Source organism: Spodoptera frugiperda, chromosome 15, assembly GCF_023101765.2.
Source record: "Spodoptera frugiperda isolate SF20-4 chromosome 15, AGI-APGP_CSIRO_Sfru_2.0, whole genome shotgun sequence".
In the NCBI taxonomy this organism is placed as follows: Eukaryota; Metazoa; Arthropoda; class Insecta; order Lepidoptera; family Noctuidae; genus Spodoptera; species Spodoptera frugiperda.
This window is the reverse complement of record NC_064226.1, coordinates 10,267,940-10,291,041: the sequence shown is the minus strand read 5'-3', so window position 1 is coordinate 10,291,041 and position 23,102 is coordinate 10,267,940. Positions and strand designations below refer to the sequence as shown.

Genomic DNA, 23,102 nt, shown 5'->3' with positions numbered 1-23,102 from the left:
TTTAAAATTGTTATATTACATTCCCACTGGGTTCAAAGCTCTTTATTGACTTTGACAGTGACTCAATGACTGCCCGATAACACAACGTAATCTCTGTTAGAAGAGGTCCGGGGTCACTACAAGTACTTTCGATGTTTTCGTAGTCTCCTTACTTATTGATATCTAAGTGACCCAAAATGAGACTTACAACCTTGACCTTAGAGTTCAAAATTAAATAAATAAATATTATTTTGTACTGAAATAGAATTTACACGTGTAACGCTCTTAGGAACAATTTTTAATCAAGAAGTTAGTGATAAATTAGTTTTGTCTATGTATTATATCATAATGTTTTAGGTATAATAATTTATCGACTAGGAATTAAAAATGAATGTATCAATGTACTGATAAGCAGTACACAACAGAGCTGCGTGATACGAGCCTAAACAATGACCTAGTATCAGACTTTGATACCAGACAGCGGCGGATAACAAGAGAAATTAAATAATGTAATTGATTGTGGGGGAACTGACTCATGAACTGCATAACATAAATATTATTAATGCCAGAATCTAGCTGAATTCATCAAGGGAGATTCGGGTAAATAAGAGAAGACGAAATCAAGATTTGATGATGATGGCAGTGTGAAAAATAAGATATTTAGCAATAGTCACATCATAAGCCTGTAAGTGGCCACTGCTGACCAAAGGCTTCTTCTCTCACGGAGAAGGTTTGAGCACTAATGAAAAATAAAATATGCTTTAAAAGACGGAAATGTGTGGGTGGGACATTCAGGGTGAAGCCAAACTAATGGCGCGATTAGGTCGGTCGTAAGTCGGTCACCGAAGGCGGCGGCCGCATTCGGTTTTACAGAAGCCGAATTAATACGGCCAAACCGAATACGGCCAAACGAATACCTGTTTATTTTAGTTGGTGACCGAATACGGCCTGCAGCCGAATACGGTCTAACCGACTAATGTAAATGCGCCATAATACCCTCGCCGCTACCGCCCTGAATATCCTTTAGGATTGGACCTAAGTAGCTATCATATATGTCGCCGTCTGTACAAAACCTAATTTTTTTACCGAATCTTCTACTTTACGCAATATCACGGATAGCGACTATTGCCATAATAATCTGGTATGATTTAAGAAACCAATAAATACTGTTGGGATTTTTGGTACTGTTGGGATGTAAAAAAATAACTTTTACATAGTAATAAATTAACTACCAGTGATTGACAGTTAATTCTTGTACATTTCAAGAGCCTAATAATATTAATTTACATTGATATTATTATAACAAAATATAATTATTTAGTGTTACACTCAATTATTTAATTCCGCGTTAGTGGGTACACGAAACAAAAACAAACGTACGTATTATAAACACTCTTTACAACATGTGTATAGATTAGGAGCAAAAAAAACATCAGTTTTCAATGACATAATATTTACTATTACATACCTACATTAAGTTATAGTAACAGATAAATTCAGCAGTAGTTATTATACAATGTGATAGGGGTGAGACTTCTAACCCGTTAAGGCTGAGTACTACATCTAATTTTATGGACAAAAGTCAGGGGTCGAAGGGGTCAAATCCCCTCCCCCTAAAAATTATGGCTATTTTAATATTTTTTAACTTTTTTTTTGATATCAAAGGTTGTATGCGTCGTAGAAACAAAAAAAAAACGACTAACGGTAGCTAATAACCTTGGCTAACTAATTCATTACTTTTTTCATATGTTTGATAATGTTTTGGTGAGAAAAAAAATCATTTGTGAATTATTTTTACCGAAAAAATCACTATTTTTCAATATTTTCAATTGGGGGTTCAACCCCCCATATAATTTTTTTTTGTCGATAAAATTAGATGTAGTACTCAGACTTACCGGGTTAGAAGTCCCACCCCTATCACATTGTATAATATCTAATATTTACATCACAAAACCTCTTATTATCTTATTTTAATACTTACGTATAAAACAGCCTAGTTACCTGCATACCACATGCAGGTAAGAAAATAAAGATTGATGCAGTATAGGGGCAGGACATAGGCAACGAAGCTACATATACACCTACACTTAATGAAGCTACACGTTTTGTAACAGCTTCTATCTCTGTACTCAATCAATCTTTATTTTCTTACCTGCTAGGCTATACTGTAACTTTCAATTCGGAAGATCGAGCTGAACTCAATCGCAGTCCGCCGTATCATGTTGTGTTATTGTAAGAATAATCTAGACCAATGACAGGTGTGAATGCGATCAAACCCACCTTGAAAGTTCGAATTAACAGTTGTAGAATAGCCTAACTGTATATCAAATAGCCTGACTTTGTATTTAGGATCAGTTTTTGCCCTTAGTGGTATGGACAAATTTGCTTACATCTAGACTGATCCAGAGATCTTGGAGTAAGATTAGTTATTAGCTTCTAGGATTAATCTAATAAAATTATTTTATCGATTTCTCTTAACAAAATTGACGAGCACTGGTCCATTGTTTCGAAGTACGAGATCAGTAAGGAATACGATGTCGGATTGTTTCGTCACCGGTTTCAGTTCAAACTCGCGAAGAACTGCCGCAACTGCTATTTTCATTTCCAATAAGGCGAATTTTTGACCTGAAAGTATCAAAGAATTGACATATTATTTTAAATCGTAGTGCATATGTGATTTACTTTTTTTTTTTGGTTTTAAGGGTGAAAAATAATCCAATGACTTCTCCCGCCCTGGGTAAGGCGAGAGGGAATGTTAGACTCTTACTGACTAAAACCACCTCGTTCCTACTCCTGCTTTTCGAGCCGGAGCTCCGGAAACCCGCTAGGTAGTCCGCAGCTCATATGTGTTTAAGTTGCACTAGTTACTATCTATTCCTCTGAGAAATAAAAGCAGTAATAAGATGTTACTGTACCTATACAGTTTCTGGGTCCAGCACTAAATGGTATGTATGCATAAGGATGTCTTCCTTCACTATTCTCTGGCAGGAACCTATCAGGGTCAAACACTTCGGGGTTCGGGAATAAATCTTCTCGATGATGTAGATCGTATATTGGTATGTGACACAATGTACGGGCCGGTACTGTGTGGTTGCCTACAAGAAAATAAAAATATAGAGTATAGCTATAAGTATTTCTATGAATTAAAAAATCCTGAGATATTAAAATTCTCACTTCTATTTATTAATCTTTATTAATTTGGTTTAACATAACTGCCAACTCTGCTTAATCAAATGTCATCATCGTCATCAGCGGAAATAAGTTCACTGCAAGGTGACTTGTTTGTAAATCGCAGTTAGCGCATCGAGAATGCAGGTCGTGTCATTTAAAGAACATCGGGCATTTTTGTATGGGACACTTACCTACGGCGAACAAAAATAAAATTAGGTACGGTGGATAGGCAATTAAATCTAGTTCACAATGGTATAGTTCCCATATCTGTGGGTCGTGGCAATAAGGAGAAATTGGACATTTAAAAAATATTTATAAATGTTTTTGGGCAATAATTGAAGAGGAAAAGGGGAATCAAAAATAATTAAAACAACATATTTTTCTCTTAACTTTTGGCGAAGGACTGCGATGATGATGACGAAGGACTGCGATGTAGTAAGATAAGCTAGCTACCTGCGCGAGCGCAACATATGTATACCAGTTTTAGGACTATGGGCGAGAGTGAGAACGAAACATGCACATCAACTTGACGGATTTAGTCTGATTGGGTTTACAAAAATACCACGGAGTGATATTTTAACTTACTGAGCGGTCGTTTAGTAATTAGGAAAAATAGTCAACTTATTCACTCATTTTACTTATTATTTCCATTTTCCCATTATTGTGAATCAAAATAACTACACAATATTAAATATGATTGCAAACACTATCATGTAAAAATATTGTGGTTTATGTTCGTGACTTTTAAAAAATCGGGTAAAAAACGCCCGATGTCCTTTGAACATTAAATCTTATGTTGTATGATACATTTTATAAGGTCAATCCAACAAGACTGTAAACGTGCGGTCTGTGCACTTACAGCATTTTCATATTATATCCAAAACAAAGAATGCTGTACCGTCTCCGTATGTAATGTGCGATGGCCTTTACTATAAAGGATAAAAGGGTCAGATTGTAGGAAGATATGCATCATGAAAGAACAAAAGTGATGCATGCAAAAATAGTAGGTAACGTATATAGAAATAAGACATACTTAATACTGTTTCCTCATTCAGTTTCCGACTAATGAAGTGCACCGGTGGGTACATGCGCAGTGACTCTTTAATACATCGGTCTAAGTACTTCATCTTTGGCAAGTCCTCCATACAAGCCCAACGTTGCGAGTCTCCGAATATGTCATTGAGTTCATTTACAACTTTGTCCTGTAATTAATAATCAACATTATCATTTAAGTCGATGATCACGTCTGTAGGTACTTCGTTAATCATTTCAAGGATACTAGAATATACTTTTTAAATTGCTGTTCATAAGCACAGAAGTAGGTATTGAACAATTTTAGCGGATAGCTTCATGATAATGTATCGCAGAATTGTTATGGAAAATTTTGTTAATACGTATTTAAGTTAGTAGTTAAGTTGTTACCCTTGTTAAATATCTATCTACACATACCAGTTTATATAAGTAGGTGCAGGAAGTTTCTATATTAGCACTAATTAATATACAAAACACATTTTTACATATAACCATCCACTAACCTGAATTTCCGGATAATTAGCGAGTAACATAAACAAGAAAGTAAGTCCTGATGCAGTAGTATCGTGTCCCTGGAAATAACATCACGTTTCTGTTAATCATTTAGTTTAATCCTGTTGACTGACTTCGTGTCGATATACTTACTTCAAACATAAACGTATCAACCTCTTCCTGTACTCCAGTCTTATCAATCAGCCCTTCTTGTTCTGCCGACAGCAGAAGGTCTAACATGGCAGTCTTCTTCTTCTTCTTGTACACGTAGACCTCATTGTCATCAACATTCTGGTTGAACATATCGAAACCATGTTCTTTTACATACTCTCTCCTTTGTCTTATTACCTTTTCAGTAAAGCTATGTACTGTTTTCACTGCTTTATTCTGTCTTCGTGCGATAGATGTCGCATTGAATATAAATTGGGGATACAAGTAAATTTTAATGAATCTATGATAAAATATGTTTCCCAGGTCGTAAACCGCTTTTTTATACGTTTTGGCCGTAGAGTGTTCATTAAGTTGGGTGCCCATTGCCGTTTCTGAAATCAGTTACAATTTTGTTAGGTTAGCGTAAGGATAGTATAACGATATCACTATTATTTATCAAACATATTTATAATAGTAAATAGATTTCTAAAGACAATTAAAAAATAATTATTTTGTGTCATCAACTGGCGCCTATTATTTCGGGATCTTTGACATCATTGTAGTCTATAGACCTAATTTTACTCAGTAATTAAGGAGGAATCTGCTATGTTAATTAATCGTATATTCATTGTGATAAATGGTCAATTAAATTGCTAGTTAACAGGCAGATATTGGGTGTGACTATTTTAGTCGTAGTTGCGTCGCAGACAGTAACTATATCTATCTTCGTAGTAAGGCCGACTTCATCGATAATTCATTCACATTATTCAAATACATTTACGAACAAGCTACAGACATCAAACGCTTTTTTTGAGAGGAATAATCATCCAATGATCTTTCACGCCACATCGAGTGTCAGAAACTTATTGACTAAAAATGACTGCATTCCCACTCCTGCACAGCGTCCTGCGCAGCCCTGCACATCAATCTACTTATAATTAGGTCCTATTTTATTAGGAATAGATTTTATTAAAGACTGCATATCTCGCTCCGCCCGCGTGGAGTTTATTTGTTACACATTGGATACCTTGATTTGTAGGTAGTATAAATTCTCTAGGCCTACTCACCACATATAGAATTGAGTGTGAATTCAGAAAGTATCGGCCCAACGTCAACAGGCTGTCCTGATGTCTGCTTCAGCTGATCTATCAACCGATGTGTGTTTTCTTCTATGATGACTGAGAATTGCCGCAGAATGTTGAAATGAAAGGCTGGCGTCAAAATCTTTCTTCTTTCTTGCCATTTTACACCTGAAATGATTAAATTGTTAGGAAAGTTGGTTAAGAAAGTGTTCTTTCGTTCCTACAAAATATCTTCTACGTTTTGTAACTTTTTATTATCATAAATGCTAATTGCTAATACTTCATAATCAATATTTGGCTTTGATTGCACTAAGATTGATTCTTTAAAAAACTCAAGGTTTGTTTGTTTTTCGCATCATAATGTGAAAAATATAATAATGTAATGAATAGAAAGATAGAAAAAACGATTATATCACTTTAATAATTCCATTAGATTTCTTTTATTTTATTTGTTTGTTTTAAGTTTTATCGTTTTATAGTTTAGATGTAAAGATAACTCTATAAATAAATTTAAAATACTTAAAAGTATTAAATGTTGGCATCATAATACAATATTTTTAAAGCTACCTACTAAGATAATCAAAAGGTGCGACTCTTGTTTTTCTTATTAGTACATTCACGTTATTCAGGTTTTGGGTGTTTCTTTAACAAACTTTAACTTTTATTTAACGAATCCTTATCCTCCCGCATTATTAAGCATCGTGGTAGCTTATTATCATCCTTATTTTAATTGGATTGATTGAGAGCAGTGAGCAAAAATTTGGTTTAAATAAATGAAGCTGACAGCTTCATCGTTTTTTAATCGGCAGATTTGTTAACTTTTGGTCGGAGGATAATGACTCCGTTAACTTTTTGAATTTTTTTTTTAAGAATCCTTTCCGCCCTTTTGCTCATTAAGTATCGGAACCGGTACATTGACGTAGATGCATTACTCTAACGTGGTCGAAATACAATCAAAACCAAAATGTATTAACATCCCAACACGCAGGCGTTTGTTTTCGTAAAATTTTCGTAAATTACATTCCTATTTACTTATTCTAATACCACCATGAAATATTAGAGACATTAACTTTTGTATGTTTGCTACTTAAAACATTCACCTTGTCTTAATCGGTCCCCAAGGCTGTTTTTAAATGAAAAACTCTAAGATGAGAATGAGGACGTTGATTCGCTTTCCCATTTTCTTACCAAAAACATTTAAATACTTTAATGTTGTATACCTATAAGTACCTAGATACAATCGTAATAGTACGGTACCTATATAATAATTATTTTAACAGTTAGACTCCAACATGCCAACATTAAGATTCACATCATGCAAAAGCTATTTACACAACCACCATCCTCAGTAAAGTTTTGGGGAACACTAGACACGTTGATAGGGAACGCGATCCTCCTCTTCCTTGAGAGTCTCAGGGCGGGAGGATTGTGAAACACAGACTCTCACGAGTCGTGATGTAAGGCATTACACCACACTATTATTATTAAAATATAATTCTACTATACCTTTGCTAAGCAAGAGTCCATCTTGTAACCACGGCTGCAAAATTTTGTAAATCATACTTTTTCCACCATACTTCATACTGGACATGATCAACTGAAAAGTAAAAAAGGAAAATGTGATAAAATCCAATCAGATTAAAATTAAATCATAGATCAAAGTAGATACAAAAGATATTACTAATAATGATCTAAAAGTACATTTTATTGACAACTAGTGGACCCCGGAAATTTTATGACGTTTTGAAGAACCTTCTCCAAAAAATAACAAACCCAACAAAATAATAATTTCGGTTTAGCTGTTCTCGAGATTTGCAATCAGAAACAAATAGGCTCCACAATTTACTTCAATGGATTAATGTGCTGTTTACTGAGAAATTAATATGTTTTCACTTGAGTTCACTTTACAAAAAGTCTGAAATCGAGCTGTTTGTTTAAATATTGTAAGCATGTCATAAGTTAAAGGAGTAATTTACCTTATACATACACACATAACCAGTGGCGTAGCGTGAGTGTCGGCCGCCCGGGGCGGAAGACAATTTTGCCGCCCCCTTATTTAGGTATTTTAATTTAGTGTATACTATACATTACATACATTTATAATAGAGAACTTTTCGGCAAGAACAGTCATGAATCAGAGCACTCCCCGTGGTATAGGCGATAGAAAATGCACAACGAAGCTACATCTCTACGCATTGCCAAAGTGTCAAGTCGGTTTTAAATTTCCTGACACTCAACAATCCGATTCGCACGCCGCTGAACGCGGTCCAGAGGATGAACCTGGTACTGGGGTGCCCCCGCCCACAGATGAGAGTAGTATTCCATATGGGGCCGAACCTGCGCGTTATATAGAAGCAGGCGATGGGCTGGAGTGAAATACTGCCTTGATCTGTTGAGCACACCAAGCTTTTTCGAGGCTAATTTAGCCTTATCCTCTAGATGGCCACGGAACTGGACGTCGCTCGAAATGTTGATGCCAAGTATCCCAATTCCAATACCAGTCAGTAGGTAAGAGTCTGACACTCCCTCTCGCCTCGCCAAAGGCGGGAAAAGTCATAGGATGATTTCCAATACCGGCTGAGGCAGTCAGAGGGGTACTTTGAAACTGAGGTGAGACGACCAACGGCAGTTTCTTAACGGTAAACACGCAGAAATTGAGTTCACCCCAATCTGAGATTCTCCGCAAAGAAGTCTCGATTTCAGACACAAGTCTGTTTCGGTTCTCGTTGACGTTTTCCCGAGAAATGTTAGCGCGGCCGGTATAATAGGCATCACCTGTACTGTCATCCGCATAACAATGAATGCCGCTGATTTGCAACATATCATTGATATGGAGGAGGAACAAGGTAGGTGATAGCACGCAGCCTTGAGGGACACCTGCGTTTACAGACAGAGAGTTGGAGCAGTCCCCGTCGACAACGACCTTAATGCTTCTGTCTGCAAGGAAGCAGTAGACCCATTCGCACAATTTCTCGGGAAGCCCATAGGAAGAAAGCTTCGAAAGAAGCGCTTTATGCCAAACCAGGTCAAAGGCTCTCGCCACGTCCAAGCTCGCTGCCAACGCTTCCCCTTAGATTCGATCGCCTGTGCGCAACGGTGTGTCAGGTAAACCAGAAGATCCCCAGCCCATCGACCTTTACGAAAACCGTATTGCTGGTCACTGAGTAGCTGGTGATCCTCTAGGTACCGCAAGAGCTGGCAGTTGACAATGGACTCCATTATTTTCGAGAAGAGGGAAGTTATGGCTATCGGTCTGTAGTTGGACGGATTTGTTCTATCGCCTTGGTCCACCCGATCCCTAAGATCGGGTTGACCAAGGCCGTCTTCCATGATTTCGGGACTACGCCTAAAGAGTAAGCTCATTTTAATCGGTCCAAATTTGTACAGTCGACTCTGTCTAGAAGTTCTCGGGGCAGGACCACTCGTTAAAGGTTCCATCCCCACTATCACTACTTTCTCCGATCTCTAGTTGCGAAAAAAATATAAAATGGTTGAAATATTTTTATTATTTATTGTTTAATTTTGCCGCCCCCTAAAAAGTGCCGCCCGGGGCGGGCCGCCCCTGCCGCCCCCACTACGCTACGCCACTGCACATAACTTCGCTCCTGTCTCCCATGGGGGTAGACAGAGACAATGGCTATAAATAATTTACCTTATGTTGCCGTAATGTTTTGATTTTCCCTTCGTGTATGTTAATGAACTCACGTATCCACTATTACCTAAGATTAATAACCAAAGCGAACGATATTAGCATTTGTTCCAAAATCTTCATTTGGGGAAATCCTGTTTTTAATTCAGTGGATATTTTCCCTATTGTTCGAACTGGCTGCTTGCATAATATCATTGGCACTTAAAAAGTAAGATATTCATAACATCTATGAATAGTTACATAGCAGTTTTAAATATTATTATTTTTTTGTTACCTCGATATCTTCCGGGTTATAAATGACCACAGCAGAGAATGGGTACACCCATATCCTATATATTCCTTTCCATTTCTTGGCGAATGTTCTTGCGAGCTTCATTAACTCCACTGTAATAAGAAAGTGATACAAAAATAATCATTTTTAAATTGTTATTTATAAACTGACTGCGCATGTTGGCGCAGTAGTTGGGTTCGTGTAAGTAAAGGATCCACCCAAAACAATTTTTTGTATGATCCATAAATTGTAGTTCCGAATTTGGCTGCGGCGTGTATGTGAATCTGTATGTTTGTAAATGCACCTACGACACATGAGAAATTCCAAGTGTGGAACAACATTTTTTTTTAAAGATTTCATATTATCAGGTATTTTTAGATTATTATTTTTTTGCATATAACACAGATATACTTTTTAATAACTTGATTAGATGCTGTAGACGAAAATAGATCGATTGACGCCTTGTTCAACAAAAAACAAGTCTAACTAGATCTAATGAGGAACCTACTCAAAATTGAGTTCCAATGTTTAACTATGATATGCAGACATGCATTTTAATAAGCATACATTGAATAATTTTTTTTTGCTCTCAATATTTGCCAAATCGGTCCATCGGTTCTCGAGTTTTAACGAAACTAACGAACAGCAATTGATTTTTATATTGCTTATGGGAAAATTTCTTATGACTTTATTTAAACCATATAGTTGTTATTTTCATCATCTTGACTGACGATATAAGAAAAATGAGCAAACTAAGCGTAGTAATTAAGCCAAAAAGTGCATTATTCTCTTTGAGGTAATTTGAACACTATTTACAAATACGGCATTATAACAGCAGCGCCGCGTGTCCGTAACTTTCTAGACAACCTACAATATACAGCTCTTCTGTCGGCAAGAAACATGAAGCTGAATCTCACAGAATTTAATACTTGATTAATTTCATTATTAATTTTATTTGAATATACCAATTTTTCAATTTTCGGTTTTCGTTGAAATTTTTAGTTGTAATATGCTTTTGCGAACGAGTATCACTTGTAGTTTCATTTAAATCATATGAGTAATCTCTATACTGTTTAGAGAAGATATTTCGAACAAACTTTTCTAGTCTCAAAAGTGATTAATTATAGCAATTAATTATATTAATTCGATAACAAATTAGTACATCTTAATGTATATGTAAATAATTAATGAACGCGAGCGAAGCGAAATTAAACAATAACAGAAAATAATCTGATAAAGGAGATACCAAGATAACAATTGAGAAAAAGCTACAAACATTTACCTGGATCACATATGATTCTAAATGCATTTCCTACAATAAAGTCATCCTTCGGGCCAGGCAGCTTCTTGATCATCCGAGCTCGTGCATTGTAGTTCAGGAGGAGATCTAGAACACCCAAAAGTACCGCCACAACACCAAAATACAACCACATTTCGGTAACGTCCTATCACATAAACCGCCCAAAAAAGACTGCTACTCCCAGAATACGTAATTATATGGTAAGTAACTAAGATCTCGACTCGTTTCATTTTTTATATACATATGTATACGAAATAAATACATATTATATTTACATACGTACATACAAAATGTAATCAATAAGAATTTTCTAAGGAGACAAGTTGAAGGACTTTCTTTCGATGTAAAATAAGATAGCAAATTAAGAAAATTTTTACTGGGGCTAAAGTTCAATTGCCGAGACGTGATCATTTGTGGACAAAATAGTATAAGTATGTTATAATTATTATATTTATAAATTTAATTTGTATGTATTGAAATAAAAACTTGTATAAATTCGAAAGGACTAAATATACTTAAAAACTAAAATAGTGTTATTTTTGTTATTCATTTCAAACATGAGAGAATAGAGATTAGGTACTAGTTATTTTCATGAGCGATAGCCCCATGAAGGACTTCTGTAGCTTGGACAGTCGAAATTGCGGTGTAGCTAACTTGTTTTTACCTCTAGTAGGTATTAAAATTATGCCTATCGCTTCTTTTTTCAACTGACTGTAAAAATTTTCGCACATACATAATATTTTCATATATAAATTGACAGGGTATCTACCGATAGGATATTTATAGTTTTAAATAATCCTTTCAGCGATTCTCGACGGGGTAGCTATATATTGCTTGGATAGCCCGGTTATGTAATATAAAAAATGATTCTACTTCCGCAGCTTGACCCCACAGCAAAATGCCGTACCAGATAATGCTGTGATTTTCACAGCATTACGTATTTACGTATAATAGATAACCGTTACTGTATTCTGCTGCAAAACTGCAAAAGCAACTGAACTCAATCTCCATGAAAGTGCCTTTATCTAAGGTTCCCATTGTAGCCTATACATTGTCTAGTGTGATACCTAAAAATATAATCTCGCTAATAATTTCCTACTTTTGGCTGTTAAAAACAATGTCGCAATCATTACTTCGCTTGTTTTGCAAGTTAAATTTAATACATTTGATTTTTTCTCGTTAAGCGATAAGTTATTTATTAATAGTGAACCTGTTATGAACTTGAAAAATAGAGCTATTTACGTCACACATGTATATCGACCTACTCTTAAAATTAACGTATAATACATATATGTGCATACATTTATTGTGTATATTAATATTATATACATATACGGATGATGACGGGGTATGAAAATTAAATATATAATTAGTCCGACAATTAGGTAATGAAAATATTAGACACGTATTATTTTTGTTTAATCGTATAAGTAAACAATACTTACATAAAACGAATCAAAGTTTAGGAGTGGGAGCTAAGCTAGGTACGTCACTTTTGCTAAATAGCTATGCTACGAAGATGTTATAGCTAAGTTGGGATATTATGTGACTGTTTCCACTGATACTAAGCTATGTAGCTGTACGAGGAAGAAGGTCGAATCGAATATGCGATATATCGATAGTAAGCTATCTGTAATATAGCTTAGCTGAGTCCGTTTCCACTTAAACCGGTGTTAAGCATGGTAGAAGCCAAACGCATCCACGGCATCGTAGCATAGCACACCTCTGGTGGAAAACGTTCATAAAGTGACATTACACTTTATTTCAAATCAATATACCGTAGAAAGTACTAGTTTCTGTACGTTTTAAAATAATTTACCGGACGGACATTGAAATACAAAATTAGTAAAACAACAACAATAGTTCACTTAACATTTAATAAAAAAAGTATATATAAAAATACAGTCTATAATGTTTATTACATAAATCATTTTCGTTTGATAAAATTAACTAGCACTGGACCGTCGTTCCGGAGTACCAAGTCAGCAGTGAACGTGATGTCGCAGGGTCGCGTGACGGGAGACAGGTAGAACTTCCTCAGCACCCTCGCGACCGCTATCTTCATCTCCATCATCGCAAACTTTTGTCCTGAAACAATTGTAACACATTAATTAAATGAATCAATTAATAACCTGCTGATAAACTACTTGTTTATCATGTTAATCGGTTCTAGAAAGCGCTTTATACTTTGGCAATGACATTCAATGTCATAATCATAATTTAGACTATACGCGGTCGACGCGATAGCTAGGCAACCGGCTGCCGTGCAACGCTTAGCGGGTTTGATACCGGCACGGAACAATTCTTTGTGTGATCCACATTCCACAAATTTTTGTTACAAATCTGGGTATCATATGTATGTAAAATTATATATTTGTAAAGTCATTCACGAGTTGAAAAACCTAGTGGACAACGTAAAAAAATGGATCAAATCATTACAACAAAGTACAAATTCATGTTGGGATTGTTGGGCATTGATTTGCTTATTCATACTATTTTTAGTGCAAGTGTGATACAGGATTTAAGATATCGCTGGGATGACGACAAAGCCTAAGGTGATGTAAAGATATTGTGAAAACCATTCCTATAAAAAGTTACCTATACAGTTTCTAGGCCCAGCACTGAAGGGAATGTATGCGTATGGATGTCTGCCGACACTGTTCTCCGGAAGGAACCGGTCAGGGTCAAACTCAGTCGGGTTCTTGAATAAGTCAGATCTATAATGCAGGTCCAAGATCAGAATGTGGCATAATGATCCCGCTGGTATCGTGTAATTACCTGAAAATTAATATCTTTATTAGTACTGGAAAGGCAAATATGTAGGAACAATACAATATTTTCGATACGTACTTAGAACTGTGTCTTCATTCAAATGACGACTTATAAAGTGCACTGGTGGGTAAAGTCGCAAGGACTCTTTGATGCAACATTCTAAATACTTCATCTTCGCTAAATCTTCCATCTTAATAGGTCGGTCCTCATCACCGAATATTTCATCTAGCTCTTGGATAATTTTATCCTGAAACATTATTTTATTACGAGTTGATATTACGAGTTGATATTAGGTAGTCATTCATTATATTTATCATTTTCAGTCTAATACTTTAGATAGGTTATCGACGGAAATAAAAAATCTGACCTGAATTTTCTTATGATTAGCAAGCAACATAAAACAATATGTCAGACCGCTAGCAGTTGTGTCGTGACCCTGAAAAATGTAAACCACATTTACATAAAATAGAAAGTTTCGCTGAAATTAGTTTCAGAAGTTTAGAATGATAACTAACTTCAAACATAAAAGTGTCCACTTCTTCTTGCACACCGATCTTGTCAATATGTCCTTCTTTCTGAGCGGACAGAAGTAAGTCTAACATTGCAGTTTTCTTCTTTTTCTTGTAAACATACGAGTCATCATCGTCAGCCTCAATTTGTTCATTAATGTTGATGCCATTCTTCTCGATGTATTCTCTCCTTTGTTCTATTACATTCTCAGTAAAACTGTGCACAACTTTCAAACATTTAGTTTGTCTTCTGCCCAAAGGCGACAGGTTGAATATGAAGTCTGGGTACAAATATATTCTTACAAATCTGTCAAAGAATACAGAACCGATGTCGTAAATAGCTTGTTTGTACGATCTGGCAGCATTGTTATCATCGCTTAATTGAGTGCCCATCGCAGTTTCTGCAACAAACAATAATAACTAAATTTATGTTGAAGAATACACAAAGAATTTTTTATAAAATATTGTATAAACCGCGCCAAATGCTATATGTTCTAAATAACACGCAAAATGTTTAACAGTTATCTTTTACTCTCATTGCACCGTTGCATTGTGAGGATGCAATGCAATTTTATTGTTCTTGTGTTTGTCTTATCAAAACCGTCAAACATTTAATAATAAGAACTCCTAAAGGTCCCAAAGTCAATAGATACAATCGGGTATCTGACAAAAGAGTCAGTAGATAACTTAAGGCAAAGTTCACTTACTGCCGTACTCAGAGTCATTTAAAGGTTACTTAACCTTATCCTTAGCAATTGTTTTCGGAACAAAATTAACGATTTTGTAAAGAGTATTTTTATTAATCATTAAATGTTTTTGAGTACGGCAGCTAGACTGTGTCCCAGACCTTGACAATTGTAATAAAAACCATTTCAATTTACTTTCTCGTACCTACACAAAAGTATTACTACACACGGCTAGAAAGATAGAAAGTTCTCGAGGTATACAAGTAGGTAAGTGACGATAAGATTGCAAAATAAGAACGTATAAATACTAAATAAAGTACCTATATATTTTATATTTCTTTGATACCAACGTCATGCATACACCTTGATATTATTATGACCGTGCTATGATACGAAAACTCCAAAAAGTCCATCGTATTGTACACCTGTGTGATACGATTATTGCGTACTGTCTTCCCTTGGGATAAAAATATCTTATTATCCAAGTCAGCTCATACCCTGTCTGTATACCACATCAAAATACATTCAATAATTTCAGCGTGATTGATGGACAAATATCCAAACTTACACCTTTGTAATATTAAGTGTGACGTATTTAGTTCAATTTACGTATTTTATTGAGTTGTTCAGTCATGTGTAGGTACGCACCACAGATGGAGTTGAGGGTAAACTCGGAGAGTACAGGCACCACATCGATGGGCTTCCCCGCGGTCTGGTTCAGCGCTTCCAGGAACCTCTCGCTGTTCTCATCTATTATCTCACAGAACTGCTTCAGTATGTTGAAGTGGAAAGCAGGAGTCAGGATCTTCCTGCGTGTCTGCCATTTTTCTCCTATTAAAGTGATAAATTCGAAACGGTTATTGTTGAATGCCTAGTTTAGGACAAAATAGTGCTAATTAACATGATCTTGGTTTATTTGGAATATGATAGACAAAGGTAGTTCGGTAGTTAACAAATTAAAAGTATTTTTAGACTTTCCATATTAAAAAAAAACTGTTGAAGTACATAATCAAATAGACATTATATAGTTACCATTACTGACGAGTAACCCGTCTCGTAGCCAAGGCTTCAAGAATGTGTAGATCATACTTTTATCACCGTACTTCATACTAGACATAATTATCTAAAAACATATTACAATAGTGCATTGTATTATAATTATATTATGTGAATATTTTAGTCTTAGTATTTATATTATTTATAATAGACGCATAGGTAATTAAACATAATAAAAAATGACTTTATAATGTTTAAAAATTAAATAAATATAGTCACTAACCTCAACATCCTGAGGATTATAAATAAAAACAGCACCAAATGGATATATCCACACTCTAAAGATTCCATCAAATTGAGCGGCAAATTCTCTTCCAATTTTCATTGTCTCGACTGTGATAATTAAATAAAGATACGTAAATGAAAATCGAAATAACTTATATAAGCGAATTTCTTTTACAACCCCTTTATGCTTCTAGAAAAAATGAAGGTAAAATTTACCTTTCCATCATTTTAAAAAATATACTTAAGTATGTAATAACTGCATAAAGCGGGATTTTCAGCTAAATAACGTTAAAATAAAGGGGGAGGCTTTTGTCCAGCACAGGAGACGTCTCTCAGCTGATGATGATGATGAACGTTAAAATTAATTCATAGTTGCTAAGGCTTTATTAAAACAGACCGCAATAGGTCTGTAACTTCATAAGTCGTTCAGAAATAAAATTAACAAAATGTAGTTGTAGTGGTCTACTAACTACATTTTGTTGTGTTTAATGGAAACGGGGCAAATAGGAGCCAACTGAAATTAAGGTAGGTCATTTCGCGTCACCAATTTTTATCAATTGCAGGTAATTAATCGTAATTAAAAACATTTTGTTATGTTACCTGCCGAACGTATGACAGTCAATCCATTGCCAACGATGAAATCGTCTCTAGGCCCGGGAAGTTTTCTGATCATTCGAGCCTTTTCATTGTAGTTTAACAAAATGTGTATAATGCACAGGAATATAACGGTCCCTACTAAATACACGAACATTTTAGATCACGTCCTAGTACAGTAATGTTTGAAGTGCGACTGATAACACCTAAAGTATTAATTGTATACAAAAATTATCAGCACATACAAAATATTAACATATATATGTGTATATATATATATATATATTGTATATCTGTGAGATAAATCTATATATATAAGAATGAGTTGCTGTTTGTCAGTCCCGCTGAAACTCGAAAACGGCTGGACCGATTTGGCTAATTTTGGTCTAAATTTTTTGTTCAGGGTTTAGTAGGCGAGAAAACACACTAGGATTTTCTCCTGGGTCGTGGATGCGTTTACAAATATACAAGATCACATACACATGTCACCCAGACCCAAAGCAAACAATTTATGAATCATACAAAGAGCTGTGTGGGAATGTAACCCGCTTCTCGTTGCATTGCAGCCCAACCACCACGCCGGCCGTACGGTTACATATGGGAACAGCTGTAATCAGTCAAGTTAGGTGTATTAGATCAATCCATTAAACCTAGTTAATTAGTCTGGGTCATTGAGAGCTAAATAAATAAAACTGTTGTATTCGATTAACTCCTACACGTAAATAAACAAAGATTATGACAGTAATCGATACAAACAATAATAGAAAAGTAATGACTGTTTATGTTTACGTAAATTTATAGCCAAGTAAATTACTGTTGTGAACAGTTATCTATAGATGAATGAGCTCAAATGGAAAATTTTATTGTAATTATATCGAGATATTGTTCCATCGTAATCGATAGTATGTATTTAATGTAAGATTAATAAAATATCAGATAAAATATAAGGGTGCGTTTATATGACATAGAAATAGATCACGCAGCCAACACGCGGTCGCGATGAGGCAACCGCCTGAGAATTTTTGCTTTGTCTAACAATTTTTTTTTTTGGCGGAACATCATGCAATTACTTCTCCCGCCTTGGGCGACGCGAGAGGGAGTGTCAGACTCTTAAAAAACACCCCGTCCTTAATCTTAATCGCATGAGAAGCAAGAAATCAAATGTACTAATGGCTGTACTTGCGATTTATTTTCGCGACTGATTTATTACCTTATTGACTTTCAGATTTATAATTAGCAATAATATTGAGATTAAATTTATAAGATTGCAAAAATTGTGCCAATTACACAACACATCCGTAAAGATAACCATGTTATGTTATATATCTAATAATCCTGCCAATGATAAAATACTTAAGATTTTTTGATAACCTTTGGACTTTACATGTAATCAAAAATAATTTTATTTACTAAGAGACGCCCAGTTTTGTTTTACATTTTTTATGAATTTTAGTTGAAATGATTTAATGGATTTAATTTGAAATGCAAAAATTGTGAGAATTAACGGATGTAAGTTTGAAATAAATATTTCTTACTACTGTATGTATGTACTGTAAATTTATTTATTTCGGTAAAGAAAACGATTTTACTTTGCCTTCCATCCAAAGGATATGATGAAAAAGTGCAGGTCAAATATTGGGATTGATCTTAAAATTTTCAATGAGCACAGTGAAATAAAAGAAACAAATAGTTGTGATTCTTATATTTATAAAACTATTCATAGCAGTCAATTACATACAAATACGTTATGATTGTTCGCTTATGAATCTCGTTTAACAAAATTGACGAGCACTGGACCGTCGTTCCTGAGTACCAAGTCAGCAGTGAACGTGATGTCGCAGGGTCGCGTGACGGGAGACAGGTAGAACTTCCTCAGCACCCTCGCGACCGCTATCTTCATCTCCATCATCGCAAACTTTTGACCTGAAACAATTGTTAATGTTTACTTCTTAAGTACATTAAGTTCATTGAGGACATCTAATATAAACCCTGATAAAGTACTGTTATCACTTATGTCTAGAGATTAGACCCAGATTTAGAATATCGATTAATCAAAATCTATATTTAGAATCTTGCTGCCACGCGTCTAAATTGTAGTACCATATTGATTATCAGGAGTAGCAAATTATTAAAAAAACGTTCTTTAAAAAACCTAGAAACTTTATAGAACCATGGAGACAAGCTTTTAATATCTAGAAGTATCTACATGATCGAGGGGAATGTGGGGTATCTACTATTTTGGCTTTAATTATTCAGGAGAAACCTCGAGAGATTCAGGAGAATTCACGAGAAAACGGGATCATGATCACAATGATGATGTTCGTATATAGATAACCAACATTTTAAGAATCTTAGATTTGTAGTTACCTATACAATTCCTAGGTCCAGCGCTGAAAGGAATATATGAGTATGGATGTCTGCCGACACTGTTCTCTGGTAAGAACCTGTCAGGGTCGAACACTGTCGGGTTCTTGAACAAGTCGGGTCTCAAGTGCAAGTCCGAGATCAAGATGTGACAATATGCTCCTGCTGGTATCTTGTAATTACCTGTAAAAAATGAATTAGGAATTTAGTACAACTATTTTCTGTCCAAAAGTATTTTGAAAGTACAAAAACTTACTTAGAACTGTATCTTCGTTTATATTGCGGCTTATGAAGTGCACTGGTGGATAAAGTCGCAAGGACTCCTTGATGCAACATTCTAAATACTTCATCTTCGCTAAATCTTCCATCTTAATAGGTCGGTCCTCGTTACCGAATATATCATCTAGCTCTTGGATAATTTTATCCTGAAACATTTTTAGTCGTCATTTTAATTTGTCGATACTTACATATTTTTTGATCAAAATTTTAACATAATTATACGTATGTAAGTTGTATATTCCCATGAAACAATTTATCGGGTACTTAATTAAGAACTACGGTTCATGAATTAAGTTCAGTCACTAACCTGAATCTCCTTATGATTAGCGATTAACATAAAACAAAATGTCAGACCGCTAGCAGTAGTGTCGTGGCCCTAGAATTAAAAGAAAACAGAATAGAATACAATACAGATGTGGACAAGTTGAACTTAAGAATAAAATGTTGAGTAACTCTAACCTCAAACATAAAAGTGTCCACTTCTTCTTGCACACCGCTCTTGTCAATATGTCCTTCTTTCTGAGCGGACAGAAGTAAGTCTAACATTGCAGTTTTCTTCTTTTTCTTATAAACATACGAGTCATCATCGTCAGCCTCAATTTGTTCATTAAAGTTGATGCCATTCTTCTCGATGTATTCTCTCCTTTGTTCTATGACATTCTCAGTAAAACTGTGCACAACTTTCAAATATCTATTTTCCTTCCGTCCCATTGGTGATAGTTTGAAAATAAACTCTGGATACAGATATACTCTGACGAATCTTTGAAAAATTAAACATCCTAAATCGTAAATAGCTTGTTTGTACGATCTGGCAGCACTGTTGTCGTCGGTTAATTGAGTGCCCATTGCAGTTTCTGAAATTAAGTTTATACGTAAATTGGGTAATACACTCTTGCGTGTGTTAAGCGCAGTACAAGACATTTTAAGTTTATATTTAGGTGAAAGTTGAAATACATTTTATTCATTAGTATTTGTGAAAATGGTACATGGTACTATTATATATTATCATAGGTGAAGGTATTTACTTTCTCGAGTATATGCAAGCTTTCTAAGTCTCGCTTAGTTACCTAGACGAAACATCAATCAAAATAGTTACAAAAGGTATAAAGAACTAGGTGATACAGTGGGTGGACTTATCTTGTAATACTACTACACTACTACTGATATTAATAAAACTTTCCTATAAAATACTTTAATCTCATGTTTAGCAAAGAGCAATGTAGATAACATAGGTAAGACAAAGTTCACTTCTTTCAGCAAATGCGTACTTAAAATAAAATATTTTAGTGAACACGTGTAATAACTTTTTAGTGATATGTAGTCTGTTCTAAATTAACAATACGAGAACATACTTTTATTTTGGTTGAACCGAGATTTTATATTTAGCGACCACATTTTGAAAATAAAACAGAAATGTAGATGTTACAAGACAGAAGTTTAGCTATACGCACCACAGATGGAGTTGAGGGTAAACTCCGAGAGTACAGGCACCACATCGATGGGCTTCCCCGCAGTCTGGTTCAGCGCTTCCAGGAACCTCTCGCTGTTCTCATCTATTATCTCACAGAACTGCTTCAGTATATTGAAGTGGAAAGCAGGAGTCAGGATCTTCCTGCGTGTCTGCCATTTTGCACCTAAAAAATTAAGATTATAATGTATGCCGAACATGTGAATATTCTTAGTTTCCAATGTAATAAGCTTTTCATAATTACCGTTACTGACGAGCAAACCATCTCCCAGCCAATTTTTCAAGAAATTATAGATGAAACTTTTTTCACCAAATTTCATGCCCGACATGAGTATCTATTAAAAAAATGTAACGTAAATAAACATACAAGTTGATTTTATTGTAAGAAAGCAATTATAGAAGCTACTGACCTCAATATCCTCAGGATTGTATACGAAAATCGCTCCCATGGGGCAAACCCATACTCTAAAGATTCCATCAAATTCTGTGCAGAATTCTCTTCTTAATTTCATGGTCTCAACTGTGTTGTGGAGAAAAATAATTCAGATTATTGATATTTTATTTGTATACACATAATGTAAAAAATATGCATGAGTTTTCGTGACGCAGTTGAATTTTACCTAGAAATCTTGAATATTTATAGAAAACTTATACATGAGTTTCCAAAACGTTAATGGACTTACTTGCATAGGTACTTATTATACGCATTTATGTAAATTTCTATAGAAATACTGTGTACACGGATTAAAAAAGGTATGCAGAAAAGTAATCTGAGAGTTGCGTGAGTATTTCCCGAATATTTAATTAATTAAAAGCCCCTTTTTTGCCTCTCCTTAATTGTAACTCATTAATGAAATTCATTATTTCGCTCAAAGTTTCCACTTGGTGCAATAATATATTTTTATTGATTAGCAAAACAACTAAGCATCAATAAGGATTGTTACAGGAACCTGTGTGTGGTATGTGGGATCATCAGAATTATATAAAAAAGTATTAATTAATTAGTGTACAAATTACCTACATGATGTTTGTTTTTTTATAATTTCATACATAAATGAATAGCATATCCCTAACCACTTATAATTTACCTGGAGAACGTATAACAGTAAATCCATTGCCAATGATGAAGTCATCTCTAGGCCCGGGTAATTTCCTTATCAATCGAGCCTTTCTGTTGTAGTTGAGCAAAATGTGGAGAATGCACAGAAATATAACAGCTACCACTAAATACGCGAACATTTTGCACAACGTCGTATTGCATTAATATTGAAAGCACTACTGATTACCATTGAATCGATGTATTGTTTATATCGCGAACTTTATCAAAATAATACACCATATATCTTATATAATTTATACCTATTAATAATTAGGCGCTAGATAAGATCCTTTGTGTGTGAATTGACAATATTGTTCAAGCCGACTGTGTATTGAAGTTAACGAAGCTGCTATCATAAAAAAAGCTGTACCTTTTTATTTAAATTGGTTTTCCAAATCACAATTTTCACAAAGTATACAATTTCGGTGACGATATGGACCAGAATAAATAAGTAAATACTTTTCTAATGAACTTAATTGAACTCTTATCCTTTCATCTTGCTTTAAACATAATTTTAGGAAACCAAGCTAGAGCCATTGTTTCTGCTCGGTTTTAGGAGGCAACTTGTTTCATGTTGGAATGTAATAAAATAGTTCACCATATGTAATTCCTAATTATTGACTGCATCCAAAAATAGCCTGTAAATATTGTATTGTGCGATAAGAAAACGCTATGTGTAGATATTGGTTGAAAATTCATTGCAATTTTACGCGCCATTAAATTAAATTAAAATCAAGGTGAAAATGACTGCACGGTTGGCGCGGTGGCTGGCGCACAACGTGTAGCGGGTTCGATTCCTGCACGGAGCAACTCTTTGTGTGATCCACAAATTGTTGTTTCGGGTCTGGGTGTCATGTGCATGTGAAATTGTATGTCTGTAAACGCACCCACGACACAGGAGAAAATACTAATGTGGGGCAACGT

At 35.0% G+C, this 23,102-nt stretch overlaps 2 protein-coding genes across 2 annotated transcripts; both read right to left on the bottom strand.

Annotated features, from left to right (window-relative positions):
- Positions 1-1,415: 1,415 nt before the first annotated feature.
- On the bottom strand, positions 1,416-17,184 carry LOC126911483 (uncharacterized). Its single transcript, XM_050698780.1, has 18 exons — positions 16,975-17,184; positions 16,373-16,482; positions 16,126-16,216; positions 15,742-15,924; positions 14,414-14,808; positions 14,266-14,334; positions 13,977-14,145; positions 13,725-13,904; positions 13,057-13,214; positions 11,109-11,271; positions 9,830-9,939; positions 7,413-7,503; positions 5,892-6,074; positions 4,828-5,216; positions 4,686-4,754; positions 4,184-4,352; positions 2,895-3,074; positions 1,416-2,604 (listed from the first exon to the last, which is right to left on the bottom strand). Exons 1-18 carry the CDS (start codon positions 17,123-17,125, stop codon positions 2,441-2,443), a joined length of 3,024 nt encoding a protein of 1,007 aa, XP_050554737.1. The 5' UTR covers positions 17,126-17,184; the 3' UTR covers positions 1,416-2,440.
- A 1,471-nt stretch (positions 17,185-18,655) lies between these two features.
- Positions 18,656-22,371, bottom strand: LOC118270597 (cytochrome P450 4C1-like). Its single transcript, XM_050698567.1, has 9 exons — positions 22,168-22,371; positions 21,490-21,599; positions 21,324-21,414; positions 21,063-21,245; positions 20,071-20,465; positions 19,919-19,987; positions 19,589-19,757; positions 19,336-19,515; positions 18,656-18,891 (listed from the first exon to the last, which is right to left on the bottom strand). Exons 1-9 carry the CDS (start codon positions 22,316-22,318, stop codon positions 18,728-18,730), a joined length of 1,512 nt encoding a protein of 503 aa, XP_050554524.1. The 5' UTR covers positions 22,319-22,371; the 3' UTR covers positions 18,656-18,727.
- Between the last annotated feature and the right edge of the window lie 731 nt (positions 22,372-23,102).